The sequence below is a fragment of the Pseudopodoces humilis genome, chromosome 8 (genome assembly GCF_049639895.1).
Source record: "Pseudopodoces humilis isolate 2021_Gansu_Grassland_sample_001 chromosome 8, ASM4963989v1, whole genome shotgun sequence".
NCBI lineage: Eukaryota > Metazoa > Chordata > Aves > Passeriformes > Paridae > Pseudopodoces > Pseudopodoces humilis.
This window is the reverse complement of record NC_142207.1, coordinates 15860994-15874965: the sequence shown is the minus strand read 5'-3', so window position 1 is coordinate 15874965 and position 13972 is coordinate 15860994. Positions and strand designations below refer to the sequence as shown.

Genomic DNA, 13972 nt, shown 5'->3' with positions numbered 1-13972 from the left:
TTTTCCCAGAACGGAATCTCTGTTCAGTCATCAATGGCATCTATGAATGTTCAGTCCACAGCTTCAGGGCAAGTTTTCTGACTGTTCAATCCTTAGTGACAAACCTGTATTTTATGTCAATGTGATCTTGATTTTTACAAAGACATGCATTTGACATTCAGTGACCTCATGCCTGTTTTCTTTGGATATTGAATATGGCAGCTATTAACAGTAGTCTCTATGACATTTAAACTTTCCACATGCCCAAAGTTGGTGTCTGTGGTTTCAGTTTCTGTCATCAAGAAAACAGCAGGGACTTGGCCCCACTGCATCCTGCTGCTTCCCTGAAAAGCTGCAGTAAAGTTTCCCTTCCTGCTCAAACTGATCGATGCTATTCTTAAAGCCTTAGGAGAATGGGAAGTTCAGTTTCCATCCTGGGTCTGAAGGCCACTCTTGGAGTCACTGTACTATTGGATGTTCTTCTGTCACTTCCAGAAGCAGTTGAGTTGCTGAAGGCCCACAGTGGCCAATATTTTTATGTAGCCTTTTATAGACTTGATGACAAGGTCTGTACGGTCTGGAGGCAGATGTCACAATTCATCCCACTTTCTCCCCTCTTCCTCAATTGGTATATGGCTGCTGCTCTCTGTTCCTTTGGGGATCTCAGATCTTAAGTGGGAGTGAGCTCAGTCCTTAGCTTTGTTTGGGGGAAGGACTCTGAGCCAGTAAACATCAGGAGGGTTTAATGTCTTCATCTTGCCATTTAAGGAACCTTGTGTAAGTTCTGTCTTCACCTTCTGTAGTTGTATTTTTCACAAAGGGCAAGAGTCAGATTTGGACTTACTGGACCAGCTCGTTGATGATGCTTCTGCTCAAGCTGATTCCCTGAGCAAACTCATCCCTGGAACTTGCTTTCCTGATCCTAGCCAAGTTGCACCTTTGCTACTCCAGTATCTGGGTATGTGTTGAGGGTCCTGACAAAGTGTGGACTGCCAGAACCAAAGGTTTTGGTTGTGTGCATGTCCACAGTTCTTCTCAAGCTCTTCCTGTGTTTTATTTCCGAGATATCTACTCACCTGTTTCTCCATTTTGCCATGTCTGTGGTGGCCTGTGCTCCTAGCTCAGCACCAGCCTCTGTTCTGTTCCCAGCTCCCTGCTTTTGTGCATTCCTTCGGCTGCTGTGCGGACGGGAAAGCTCATGTGCACTGCCACGACCTGTCTCCTGCCTCTTCATAAAACACTTGCTTTGTTTTCGCTTAGCATTGTCTCCTGGTTATTATAGATTAAGCCCTTTTTGCTTACTCCATGATCACAAATGCTTTGCTGTAGGGCCTCTTGCACCTGGTGCAGTGATTACATTAACTGGTCTCCTTGCATCAGCTGGGTGTGTGCAAGGGCTCCCCTGACACACTCCACCCTCCAGCACTGCAGCCAGCCCACTGATGGCTGTGTGGGAACTGGGGCTGGATAGGACAGCTGGGGTTTGCAGCTAGGTGGAATATATATTGAACCAGCTGCAGATACCTTCTGCCTGTCTCAGTTTTGATTATGCAGTCCCCCAGCTGTGCTCTTAAACAATCTGGATTTTGCCCCTTCTCCTTTTCTTGGTGCACTTGGCTCCAGCACTCAGCTGCTAGCACAGAGCAAGGATAGTCTCAACCTCTGTTTCCCTGCCTGTGTTTGCCTGTAGCAGCCTCTTCTCAAGGTGTACGTAGCTGAAAGGATTCCCAGGCTGGGGTGGCCGTGGGGCTCTAGAGGCAGGCTGCAGGCAGGCCATTGCTGTGAGCCTGAAGCTTCCACCACTTTTCCACAGCCACATACCAGCCCTGCTTTATTCTGCTGTTATCAATGAAAATTATGCCTTCAGTCATGGGTTTGGCTATTTCAGTGCTTCCTGCTGCATCTCTCTGCCCTCTAAAGCAGTACGGCCTTGAGCATACATAGCTTGTGGGTTAACTGTCAGCCCCCTTGCACTGTGTTGAACTAGCAAATCCTACTGACTGGAGTGACTGGTCATTTATTTCTAGCAGAATATCCCTGCTGGCCCCATCTCCAGGGGATGTGAGATGTAGCAGCAAAAGGCACATGTTCCTCAAGAGTCATGGATCTGTTTAGCCAGCTTCATCCCTCCAAGGTGCCAGTGGTCCTTACCCAGCATACAGAGCAGTGTCTGGGGCCTGTGTAAAGCCCTTCCCTGTGGGCTGCCCTTCAGTTTGGCAGGCAGGGGAAGAGCAGCCAACACAGGCTGGGCTCAAATGCTGTGCATGGTGCTGGCAGAAGTGAGTACCCAGGAACTGTGAAGGGGATACCATAGCATGAGAGGTGAGCCGGGGCTGTGCTGTGTAACTCCCACTCCCACTGTGCTGCATAATCAACTGGGGGGATAAAAGGGAAGGAAAAAAAACATTTTAAAGCCATCTCAGCCTTTGCTCAGCCTGTGTTGGAGGGCATGGTCATTGCCCTTTGTGCTCCTGCAATGGAGTGTGCCTCTGTGTGTTATCAGAAGAAGGGTATTGAGCTAGTTATGGAGCTGTCCTGTATCAGGACAGTCCCTAATAGAGTTGTCTGCTCCCTGTCCCAGTGCCAGACAAGTTGTTTAATTTGAGAAGATCATGTTTACTGCTGGGGATGTGTGCTGCCTACCTGCAGTGCTGCCTGCTCAGCCCTGTTTGGAGAGGGTGGTCCTGCTGCCAAGCACCAGCCAGGTATTGTCCGTGTCACCCCACAGAAAAAACACCCAGGGCACCCAGTCCCACTACCTGCCATACTGCCACTGTCCCTGGAAGCAGAGGCAGTCATAGCAGGGCCCAGCCCCTCCTTGCTGTATTGATCAGAGCAGAAACTGAGGCTGCTATCAAGAGCCAGACTGGGCCCTGCACCCTCCCTATGCCCTTTGTCTGTTAGCCAAGGCAGGGTCTGACACTGACATCTCAGAGGGTGCCTCTCTTGCAGCACTCTGCCTGAACAGGGAGGAAGGAGTGCTTGCAGAAGCTCTTGCAATGTCCCTCCTGAGATGCAGCGATTGTCCAAGAAGTGGATCTTCTTATCCCTCTGCTTACACTCCCCCTCAGCCACTATCTCCTCTTTTTCCAGCTCCCCTTGCTCTTGCTGGGCTGTGCAGCTGCCCTTCCATGGCTCTGCCCCACAGACTGTGGTTTGGGGCTGATCCTGGTTTTTGTGGTTGGTGACAGTGTCCCTGTTTCCTCTGCAAAGCTGATCTTTGAGCCAGACCCCACAAGACTGCTGGTCTGTACATCCTTCCTGCCCACTATGCTCTGTCAGCCTCAGCTGATGTGGAAAGGATGAGGGTGGGCAACACCCTTCGTCCACTGTTCTCATTTCCCGGATCATGTGGGTTTTACCTCTGCCCCAGGCTGAAAGGATGATGCCTCTGCAGGCATTGGGGTTTTGCAAGCTTAAGAAAAGGGTAGAGTGCAGGAACACCCAGGGCAACATCACAGGGGAAGCTGGAGCACTGACACCAGTGGCCGGATGCTGACAAGCACGGCCTGTCCAGGGGGTGTGTGACACCAGCCCCAGGCCTGGCCTTCCAAGGCAACCCCTGCCCCACAGCCCAGGCATGGGCTGAGCTGTGCAAAAATGCTGCAGCAGGGGTGCCTGACCCCATCCCAGAAAGCACGTTCATTCTGGGCACAAGGGTTTCAGTCTGCAGTGCCTCAGAGGCCACACTCCCCAGTTTAATGTTGAGGCTGGTGAAACAGGGGCTTGTTCTTAATGTGCTGAGCACCAGAGTCAAAGGGTCACATAGGTCCATTACCCCAGCAAACTGCTCAGCTGCCTGGGGTTGAAGCCAGGCTGGAAACACTTGAAAACAAGTGGTTACTGTGGGAAAAGCCACAAGTCACTTTGACTGCCAGGCAAGAGCAGGAGGTTGAACACGTGCTGCTTGACCTCCCCAGCACATTGGAATGCTGTCCTCATGCTGACAGCCCACTGCCCTGTTCCCACCTCTCCACACTGCACTACAGGTGCAACCTCCCTGCAGCTCTGGGTTTCATTTCTAGAGCTGAAAGCTTCCCTGCATTCTTCCAAAAACTTGAGTTTCTGCTCAGCTTGCTGTCTCCTTGCATCTACCTCTTCCTGTTTCTCCTGGCCTGGGATGGAGATTGTGACCAGAGTGTCTGTGCTGGATCTGGAACGCACTTTTCCCTTACAGAAATGTTAATGCCACAGTTGCATGCATGAGAATGGGATTCAATGTAAACTAATTCTTCATGTCCCAGTCAAATCCCCCTCCATTTGCTGCAGCTCTCCCTCCACAGAGCTTAATGTGTCACCTTGGACTGACCCATCCATAATCTGAGAGAAGGAAGGAGTGAGCAAGAGCCCAAAGCACGGCTCTTTTCCCCAGCCTGTTGTGCACACACCTGCATCTCTGTCACAGTACAGAATGCTGCTCTGGGGGGTTCCAGTTGCCCTCCCATGTAAGAGCATCAAGCCAATGTCCAGGCTCTGCAGGTGCTGGTACAATGCCATGGTGGCATTGCTGATTTAGGGAAGCACACTGGATGTGACAGCCACAGTCCCCATAGGTCTCCTTGCCCCAGCCTCATAGCCTCAGCCTTCCCCCAGCCAGCCCCAGTGCTGCACTGGAGTGCCAGTTCACAGAAATCCATCTGCAGAAGGAACATGTGTTTCAGTAAAGAGAAGAAGCACTTCATGAGCTTACGCAGACAGCAGCTTCGGCATGACTATTCGGGTTGTGCAAGACCGCTCGGCATCCCTCCTCACCCCCACACAACGGGGCCCAGGACTTCAAGGGTGTGGTTGGCCCAGTGTGGAGACTCAGCCCCAACAAAATTCCCACAGAGCCAATTTTAGCAGTACAGAAAGTCAGCGGCCAGGGTCCTTGGGTGAAAGGACAGGGCACGGCTCCAGGATGGTGACTCAAAGCCACTGCTGCCATTGTGCTGTCCCTGGTGGTGCAGTAGGTGACTGTAAGGGCACATCTCGAGGTGCTGCATGCTCAGCCTGGTCCTGCTGCAGGAACTTGGCCTGGGACACGAGAAGCACCACGGGCTTCAAAACGCACCACACAGGCACGTCTTGTTCTGCATTCCCACTATGTGCAGGGCCATCTCTTCTCTGTGCCACCAGATCTCTCCTTTCTTCCATCTTCGCTCTCCACTGGGCGGGGAAGAACGCTGTAAGGAACAGAAGGTTATTGTGCAGAAGACTCTGAGGCCGGGGTGAGCGGGGGCTCACTCCTCTAACCCTGCGGCCGGACTCACCCCTGAACGCTCCGCGGGCCGAGCCGCACCCTCGGGTCGGAGCGTCCCCCTAGAGCGGGCAGGGAGCCTCCGCGGAGCGGCCTCCGGGGAGCCAACGGCGGCGCGGGGCGGAGAGACAGGGCCGGTCAGCGGGGGCTGGATGGAGCCTCCTCTGGGAGAGTTTTGGCCGGCGCCGGCCCCTGCCCGCAGCCCTGCGCGGCCTCGCAAGCCGCGGGCGGGGAGCACCGAGGGCGGCACCGCCCGACGGGCGCAGGACGTGGCGGGGCAGGACGTGGCGGGGCGGGCCGGGCAGGGCCGAGCCGGGCCGCAGCTCCGCGGCGCTCGGTGCGGAGCGGGACACGAGGGCGCAGCGGGGCGGAGATGCGAGCGGGGCGGTCGGTACGCACCGGCGGGCGGGAGCGGGGCGGGGCGGCCCCGGGCCCCTTTGTCGGGCGGGAGGCGGCGGCGCGCCGCCCCACCGCTTTGTCCGCCCTGCCGGCGGGAGCCGCTCGCCCCGCTGTGCCGTGAGTGGGGCCGGGGTGCTGCGGGAGAGAGCGGGGCGCTGGGGCACGGCGAGGCAGGTGGGCAGGGGACGGTGCCCCGGGCGGCGGGAGCCCCAGGCGTGGGCTGGGGCCGCGGGCGGGCGGGATTGTGGGGCTGGGGCTCTCGGACAGGCGGGGGCAGCTCGGCTGGAGGCCCTCGGGGTGCTGGAGTCGGTGGGACCGGGGTACCCCGAGAAGGTTGGTGTTGAGGGCTGGTTCCCCAGGGTGGCAGGGGTCAGTGGGACAGCGGTGTCCGGACGGGCAGGGGCCGGTGAGCCCCAGGGTGGGATGCCTGCTGCTGTGTCCATGGGCAGGGGAAACTGGGGATCTCAGGCAGGGCAGAGGGGACTGGGAGCCCCACGAGGGAGGACTGGGGTCGGTGGGACTGAGGCGTAGGTGTAGGGCCCAGACAAGGTATATGGGGCTAGTCCTGACTCCCAGCGTGGCCGGGAGGCCCTAGATGGATGTGCTGCTTCGAAAACTGGCCTCTGGTCACCTGCCTCGGATAGGGGACAGGCTGCAGGTAGCTCTGTGCTGTCCTGGCCGTGCCCACTTCTGCTGCCATCCCACATTGCCACCCATTCCCGTGCCACATTTCTATGGCCACCACGGCAATGCCACTGTTCTTGCTTTCCTTGGGCTTGGTACTTGTCGTGGTTTGACATAGATTGGGTTTTAGTTGGGGGACTGTCCTCCCTGGTCCTCTCACCTTGTTTTTCACCCTGGTGCCAAGGTAGTGTGCTGCTAGAGACTAGGGTAAAGGCAGACACAAAGCATCCAGCATCCAGGGAGGCGGTGGGGGAGAGGGTATCACACCTCACAGCAGTGAAACCTTGCAAGGTATATGACCACAGGACCATGGTGGCCCTGATGGGCTGAATTCAGGTCCCTGGTGCCAGCCTGTGGCACCTCCTGCAGCAAGAGCATGTCCCCAGCATGGATGCTTGTGCTGGAAGGACTCTTCTGTTTAGGTGAGGTTGGTCAGGAGGCTGTCTGAACTTAGTGTAAAAGATCCTCTTATTGTGGACAACAGTGGAATCAGTGCAGCATCAATCATCATCTACAGGGACATGCTGTGGCCAGAGGTGATGGGATGTGGCTGGCAGGGCCCGCTGGGGGCTCTGTGCGGTCGCATACCCTCTGTTCTCCCTGGGCATCCCTGCCATCTGCTGTCCTGGTTTGCATCATCTCATGCACAAGCTGCTCAAACCAGGGGTGGCAGTGGCTGGTGTGGGTGTCTTGTGTCTTCTTTGGTCAGGAGATGTGACATGGCCCTTGTAGTTTCCTCCCCATTCTCTGGTGTCAGCTGTTTTGACAGAGCTTTGTGCAATTCCTTGGCTGCCCCACATGCTATCACTGTCCTGCCCCCTGTTCCATCCCTCCGGCAGCCCTTGCCGTGGAGCTGCCAGATGCTGTGAGTGAGCACTGGCCACTGCAGGCTTTGAGGCTGGGGTCCTGCAGGAGACAGAGCACAGCACTGAGGTTTGGTGGAAGAGTGATGCTGCATCTCTGCCAGCCCTCGAAGGACAGCTCTGTGGAGTCTGGGGAGTGAAGAGGAGCTGGCTGATTAGCATGTGGTGGGGCATGCTGCTCTGGGGACCTGCCCCCCTCAGCCAGGGCTCAGGGCTGGCAGCTGCAGTGGGCCAGTGGAGCTGCCGTGTGTTGCCTTCCTCCAGTGGCCTGTGGACCCCCATGGGAGGGTGTGAGTGCTTTCTCTGGTTAGGGACCTGTCCGGTGCCAGGTGATAAATGGGTGCCGTGGCACCGGGCAGAAGGAAGTGGTTTCTGTTCCTGCCTGTCCCCTCCCGGTCCCCAGCTGGTGGGTGCTGCCCTGCACTGGCATGTTTGTTCTGGTTGTGACTGTGCTCACTCTTCCCCTAGATGTGTCCCTGCAGGCAACCAGGATGTCCCAGCCTTTCCCCATCACCTCCACCCACCTGGCTGGTGGCAGGACAGGAGCAGGATGCAGACGTGAGCACAGGGAGGCGGTGCTGAGCAGGGGATAAAGTTATGGGGAGGCAGCTTCCTGAGCAGGGCTGTGTTTATGGCTCTAGATGTGGGGTAGGGGAAGGGACACTGGTGGTGGAAGAGGGAGCAGGACAGAGCTGGGCTAGCAGCTGGTGGACTTCAGGGTCCTGGTGAGGTGCATGCGGATTTGCTCAGTGCCTCTTTGCCTGCTGCTTCCTTGCAGGATTTGAGTCAACTGCCTGGTCAGGATGAGCTGGAGTTTCCTGACGCGGCTCCTGGAGGAGATCAACAACCACTCGACCTTCGTGGGCAAGATCTGGCTGACTGTCCTCATTGTCTTCCGCATCGTGCTGACGGCCGTGGGGGGAGAGTCCATCTACTACGACGAGCAGAGCAAGTTTGTCTGCAACACGCAGCAGCCGGGCTGTGAGAACGTCTGCTACGACGCCTTTGCGCCCCTGTCCCACGTCCGCTTCTGGATCTTCCAGATCATCATGGTGGCGACGCCATCGGTGCTCTACCTGGGCTTTGCCATGCACCGCATCGCTCGCATGCCTGAGTCCTCGCGGCGCCGGACACCGCCAGCCCGGCGGGCACGCATGCCAGTAGTGCGCCGGGGAGCCGGGCGAGACTACGAGGAGGCAGAAGATGACAACGAAGAAGACCCCATGATCTTTGAGGAGATCGAGGTGGAGAAGGAGAAGAGCCCAGAGGGCGGAGAGAAGCATGATGGCCGGCGCCGTATCAAGCAGGACGGGCTGATGCGTGCCTATGTCCTGCACTTGCTGTGCCGCTCAGTGCTGGAGATGGTTTTCCTCTTCGGGCAGTACCTGTTGTACCGCTTTGAGGTGAGCCCCTCCTACGTCTGCAGCCGCAGCCCCTGCCCACACACTGTCGACTGCTTTGTGTCCCGTCCCACTGAGAAGACCATCTTCCTCCTCATCATGTATGCCGTCAGCGGGCTCTGCCTCTTCCTCAACCTCTGCGAGCTCTTGCACCTTGGTGTGGGGCGCATCCGTGATGCCCTGAGCCAGGCTGGTGGCCCCCCACTCCCAACCGGCGACAGCCCTGCACCACAGTACCCCAAGAAAGCCCCCAGCGCCCCACCCACCTATCACTCGCTGAAGAAGGAGCTGCCGCAAGCCCCGCTGACCAACGGCAAGCTGGACTACCGGGACAGCCTGGCCCAGGGGCGCTTCGCCCTGGCTGGGGCTCCCCCGGTGCACGAGCTGGACCGGCTGCGTGAGCACCTGCGTCTGGCCCAGGAGCACCTGGAGGTGGCCTTCCACCTCCAGCCCCCGCCGCGGCCCCCCAGTCCTGCCCGCAGCAGCAGTCCCGAGGCCAACGGCATCGCCGCCGAGCAGAACCGCCTCAACCTCGCCCATGAGAAGGGGACGGCCGCCTGCGACAGGACCACGGGTGAGCTGGGAAGGGGGATGGATCCAGCACACTGGGGTGGAGGCATGGGGGCTGCCCTGAGGCTCCCCTGGAGGGAGGATGCCATTCCCCCTGGGGCGGGTGCTAATCTGCTTTTTGCTCCCCACAGGGCTGTGAGTGCCACCAGGGACAGCAGCGGTGTCTGCCGGAGTGGCTGCCACCGCCACCGTGGGATAGGCGTCCTGCCAGGAGCACAGGGCAGAGGATGCCACACGCCTGCCCAGCAGGGTACTCTGGGTAGCCCTGTCCCGGTGGGCAGCAGAGGGGTCGGGAACCATGGGGTTCATTCCTACTTAATTTTCAAAAAGGGAATATCTTATTTTTGTACGTTTTTATAAACTCATCGACATGTGCACCCTGGCATTTTTATACTCAACTCTGGGCCTCTGCCCCCCCAACTCCTGTTTCACCCATTTTCCCCACCATGTTGTCCTCGCATCTCCTTGTGGCCCCGTGCCCTCTGCCACCTGTGGCAGCACCGGCTGGTGCTGTGTCTATGCTGGCGATTTTGGTAGTGCCCTCTGAGGTGTGAGGGACTTAGGGGAGCAGGCTGGGGGTCTGGCTGGCCGGGCCAAGCTGTGGGACAGAGTGCTGGGCTGGCATTACTCTTGGAGGGGGCGGGAGGGGTCCTGGTGGCACTGTGCTGCCAGAAGGTGACTTTGTGGTCTGGGGGGGCCATGCTGCACAGCATCCTGGCTTGGGACTACGAGTTGCGTGGCTGGCCTGCTTGGAAATGTCTGTGCAGAGGTCAGGGGCCGTCCTTCCCACTGCCTCCGCCCTGTCCTGGCAGGCTGCCCTTGGACCAAAACTTGTCTCCTCCCACTCTGGCTGCCGGGCTGGGACCCCCTGCACAGAGCCAGACCCTGGCCTCACAGTGTGGGGACGTGGTGCCCCGAGCTGGGCTCGGCCGGGAGCCAGTGGAGCATTCCTCATCATCTCAGCCTGGGTCACATGGGGACTTTTGTAGCATTGTTTTTTACTTGGAAATGATCGTCACTCTGTTTTTCTTTTTTTTTATATCTATATTAGTAAAGGTTGAAGACGTTTTGTACTGAACTGCTGCATCCGCTCATTTGGGAGGAAGGGGTGGGGAGGGAATCCTGTGTGTCTGGGCTGGCGCTGCCATGCGTGCCTTGGGACCTCCCTGCTGCCCAGTGTGACTCAGTTGTTCCTGCCATGCAGGCAGGCGGCTCTGGCCGGGGCAGCCTTCATCATCCTGCTGGAGAGGGATTGCACTGGCCACATTCCTGTTCGGCCCTATCACTGTCAAGGGGCCAGGTGAGGGGCTTTCCTCTGCCTCCCCACCCTCCCACCATCCCCATGTCTCCCCAGCCCTCTGCTGCCCCTGTTCCTGCACAACCTATTGCCTGGAGCAGAAGGGATGTTGTTCTGCTCTGCACTCCCTTGCCTGGGGCAGGATCGAACCCAGGCACACCATGCCCATTTTGGCTAGCATACTCCAGTCCCCTCTCTGGTACCCCAAATCAGAACTGGATGCCTCTAACAGTACTTGCCCATGCCCTTCTGTGTAGAAGCCCCTGGGGAGGTCATTTCCCAGTGCACAACCGCCTGCCACCTCCGTGGCTGCTTCTGATGGAAGCTGGCATTTCCAGGCTGCTTTAGTAAAGGGAACAGGTTTATTTCACTTATCCCATTAAGCTTTCCAACAAGCTGTGCTGCTGGGAGAGGGCTCACTTGTGGTGCCACATGTGCTGCCAACCCTGCCACCAGTGTGAGGTTCTGGCATGGGCTCACCCAGGCACATCCTGATTCTGTTGCAGCAGCCTGGCCCTGCCTGGAGCACAGGGGAAGCTGTTGGACTCTGCAGCAGGAGCAGGACACCAGTCTTTGTGTGCAGAATTGCAGGAGGGAAGCAGGTGGGGGAGATGAGGGCTAATCTGGTTGCAGATACCAGGCTGGCTTTGGCAGGGCAGTGATGCCTTTGCCATAGGCTGTGCCTATTCTTGCCCCACCATGCTCTGATTTGCTCTGAGCTGGGACTGGCCTTAGGGCAAGTCTAGCAGTGTGATGGTACCTGGGCCTGCCCAAAAATCTGGCTTGTGCAGGGGAGGGTGGTACAGCCAAACTGCCCCGTCCCAGTGGCCAGGGTTCCACCGGGAAAGCAACTCCTCCTGGGTGGGATCACGGTCCGGGGCTGGGCTGCAGCATGCCCTAGACACAGGTGCAGTCCTGGGCCAGGATGTTGGGCACCGTCTCGTACTTGAAGGAGTAGCCGCCGTCGGAGGTGGTGCGGACGCGCAGGGAGCGCATGGTGCCGGGCAGGGCAGCGCAGCAGAGCTGCACACCCAGCCGGTGGCTCAGCCCGTGGCCTGCAGCGCAGCTCCCATGGCAGTAGTGGAAAACAAAGCTGCTGGGATGCACAATCCACTTGTCCCAGCCCAGCTCCTCGAAGGAGATGTTGAGGGAAGCCCGGCGACAGTTGGTGTGAGCAGCTAGCTCCTCGGATGGACGCTGCAGCAGGCTCAGGGCAGCTGGGGACCAGGGCATGGCAGAGCGACGAGCCCTCTCACTGCCCTTGGCCCGGGTGGTGGCCACCAGGAAGGGCATCTTGTCCCCCTCGGCTAGGCAGGGGCAGCCAGGGCAGCGCACCAGGAGCACGAAGAGCGGCTGGGAGAGCTGGGGCAGCAGCATCGGGGCCAAGTGAAATACTGTCCAGTGCTCGGGTGTCCGCTCTGCCATGGCCGTCACCGGAACCCGGCCCTGAGGTGACAGGGTCAGCACATCAGGGGTTGAGTGGTTGGGGGCAGCTGAGGGGCCAGTGTAAAACCAGAGCTGGGCAGAAGTCACCACACGGTTCAGGGTGTGTGCTGAGGGCTGGAAGAGGTAGGTGAAAATCCCTTCTTCCTCCAGCAGCTTGTCTGGCTGTGTGGGCTCACAGGGAACATCTGTGGGGGGGAAAAGGTGATCAGGGTGTGTGCCCAAACTTGGGGAGAATCCCCGGTACCAGATGGCAAGTGGGTTGTTGCAGAGGTCCCTGGGGTGCTGGCAGGGCATCTGGCTGCTGGCATAGGCTGCGGCAGGGGAGCTGATGTCCAGTGCTGTGCAGCACCTTCTGCGCTGTGCCCCACAGCTGATCCCAGCTATGCCCTAGGTTGGTCCATTACTGTCACCCCTGTCTGCCAGGATTCTGCCCCAAAGCTGGTTATCTTTCCCCCAGAGTCCGTATCATGCCTTGTCCCCCAGCATTCAGCCCCATAACTGGTCATCCTGTCCCCTTCTCCCATCCTCTGCAGCTGGGCCATCTCCCCAGCACCCTGGCCCATCTCCCAGTCCTGTCTTATAGTTGGTCGTCCTGCCCCCTTTCCCCCAGCATTCTGCCCCATCTCCTGCTGTTGTGCTTTATAGCTGGTCATCCTGCCCCATCCTTCAGCATCCTGCCCTGTCCCTCAGTATCCCAACCCACTTTTCAGTATCCTGCCCCATTCCCTAGCATCCCATCCTATTCCACCCTGCTCCTCAGCCCTCCCCATGTCTCCACATCCTGCCTGGCCAGCTGTTTCTCAGCCTCTCAGCACCCTCTTGTGCTGCCTGTCCCCCTGCTGTCTGTCCTGAGCTGTCCTGCCTGTCCCTGCCTGCCATACCTTTCTGTCTCCTGGCTCTCCACCAAATCTCACTCGTGCCCATGTCCCAGCTTGGCATACCTTCTTCCCCTTCTCCCACAGACCGCCACATCAGCCTCTCCATACTTCAGCATCTGCATTGCTCCAAACCCCCACCCTGCTTCACCCTTCCGCCCTCTCCATTTCATCAGGATGTTCTCACCTGTGGCAGGGAATAAGATCACCTGGGAGGTGTCCTCCAGCTCCTCTGGCTCCACTTCGGCGTTTTCAAGGACGTCTCTCCGGTGTACCCTCCTCGCTTCCATCTGTGGCTCCTCCTGGAGAAGGGGGGGACTCAGATGTTCCAGCACCCGGGCCCTCACCTTGGCCAGGATGAGCTGCCGGTCGGCACCCGCCGCAGTGCAGCTGGCCAGGGCGGCGCTGGGCAGCATGGCAGGCAGCAGGTGCAGGAGCAGCAGCATGACCGTGGGGCACACAGCAGGGTGGTGGCTCGGGGGGCTCTGCCGTGGGCTTCTGCCTGCCTGCCCAGCCCGTCTGCCCACTGCGCTCCCCCCGGGGCAGGGTGGCATTGAGATCTATCTGACACTGACGCAAACGTCTGCTCGCCGTGAATATTATCTCTGGGCTGTGAAAGCGCTGAGACGTCTGGAATGCGAGGACTGCAAGGACAGTGTGGTCTGGGGGGGGGGGGCTGGTGCCCGGGCAAGGGGGTGTGTGGGGGGGATGCTGCTGGGAGCAGAGGGTGCGTGGGGCTGGGGAGGCTGTGGGCCTCCCAGTAACCTAAGCTGGGGGGGGATGTAAGGTGTACCTCGGGTGAGCTGCTGATGTTGGGTGCCCCCATGGTGGAGGAGTTGAAGGTCTAGGGCTTCTGGGGAGCTAGTGGGAAGTGACAGCAGTTGTGCACAGCGGGGAAATCTGGGCAAGGACCTGGTGGGGATCAGAGCCCTGTAAGGCTCTGGCATGGAGGAGACACTTTGCAGGTGGCAGTCCCCAGGGCAGCCAAAATTTGAGGATGGGGGCCTTGGAAAGGGCAAGCTGAGGGGAGAATGGTTATGGCATCTCCATGACAGTCTGGTGATTGGCAAGGTCCTGGGGACATGAAGCAGGAAGGATAGTAAAAGGTCCCTGCTCTACCTGGGACTGGGGAAGGCTGGCCCTGCTTCAGGGGGAGAAAAACTGATGAGACAGCTGGACACCCTGCAGCAGGTCCGGGGGAAGGATCCTAGGGTGCTGTT

General features: G+C 58.5%; 2 protein-coding genes across 3 annotated transcripts; one reads left to right on the top strand and one right to left on the bottom strand.

The window, feature by feature from the left end:
- The first annotated feature begins 5531 nt into the window (after positions 1–5531).
- On the top strand, positions 5532–10188 carry LOC102103965 (gap junction gamma-1 protein-like). Of its 2 annotated transcripts, none has more exons than XM_014249201.2 (3): positions 5532–5609; positions 7943–9138; positions 9266–10188. In XM_014249201.2, the coding sequence occupies exons 2-3, from the start codon at positions 7968–7970 to the stop codon at positions 9271–9273; spliced, it is 1179 nt and encodes a 392-aa protein (XP_014104676.1). In that variant the 5' UTR covers positions 5532–5609; positions 7943–7967; the 3' UTR covers positions 9274–10188. The 2 variants fall into 2 exon arrangements, with proteins under 2 accessions (XP_014104676.1, XP_014104675.1); XM_014249200.2 differs by lacking the exon at positions 5532–5609 and adding an exon at positions 5654–5791.
- Positions 10189–11264: 1076 nt separating this feature from the next.
- Positions 11265–13306, bottom strand: INHA (inhibin subunit alpha). Its single transcript, XM_005519727.2, has 2 exons — positions 12940–13306; positions 11265–12062 (listed from the first exon to the last, which is right to left on the bottom strand). The coding sequence occupies exons 1-2, from the start codon at positions 13304–13306 to the stop codon at positions 11329–11331; spliced, it is 1101 nt and encodes a 366-aa protein (XP_005519784.1). The 3' UTR covers positions 11265–11328.
- Positions 13307–13972: the final 666 nt, after the last annotated feature.

What these genes read in the sequence shown, in the direction of transcription:
- LOC102103965 (XM_014249201.2), top strand. Translation starts at nt 7,968, where the DNA reads ATGAGCTGGAGTTTCCTGACGCGGCTCCTGGAGGAGATCAACAACCAC.
- INHA (XM_005519727.2), bottom strand. Translation starts at nt 13,306, where the DNA reads ATGCCACCCTGCCCCGGGGGGAGCGCAGTGGGCAGACGGGCTGGGCAG. An exon ending in GATCTTATTCCCTGCCACAG is followed by an intron (nt 12,063 to 12,939) that starts GTGAGAACATCC and finishes TCCCCCCCACAG; the next exon opens with ATGTTCCCTGTGAGCCCACA.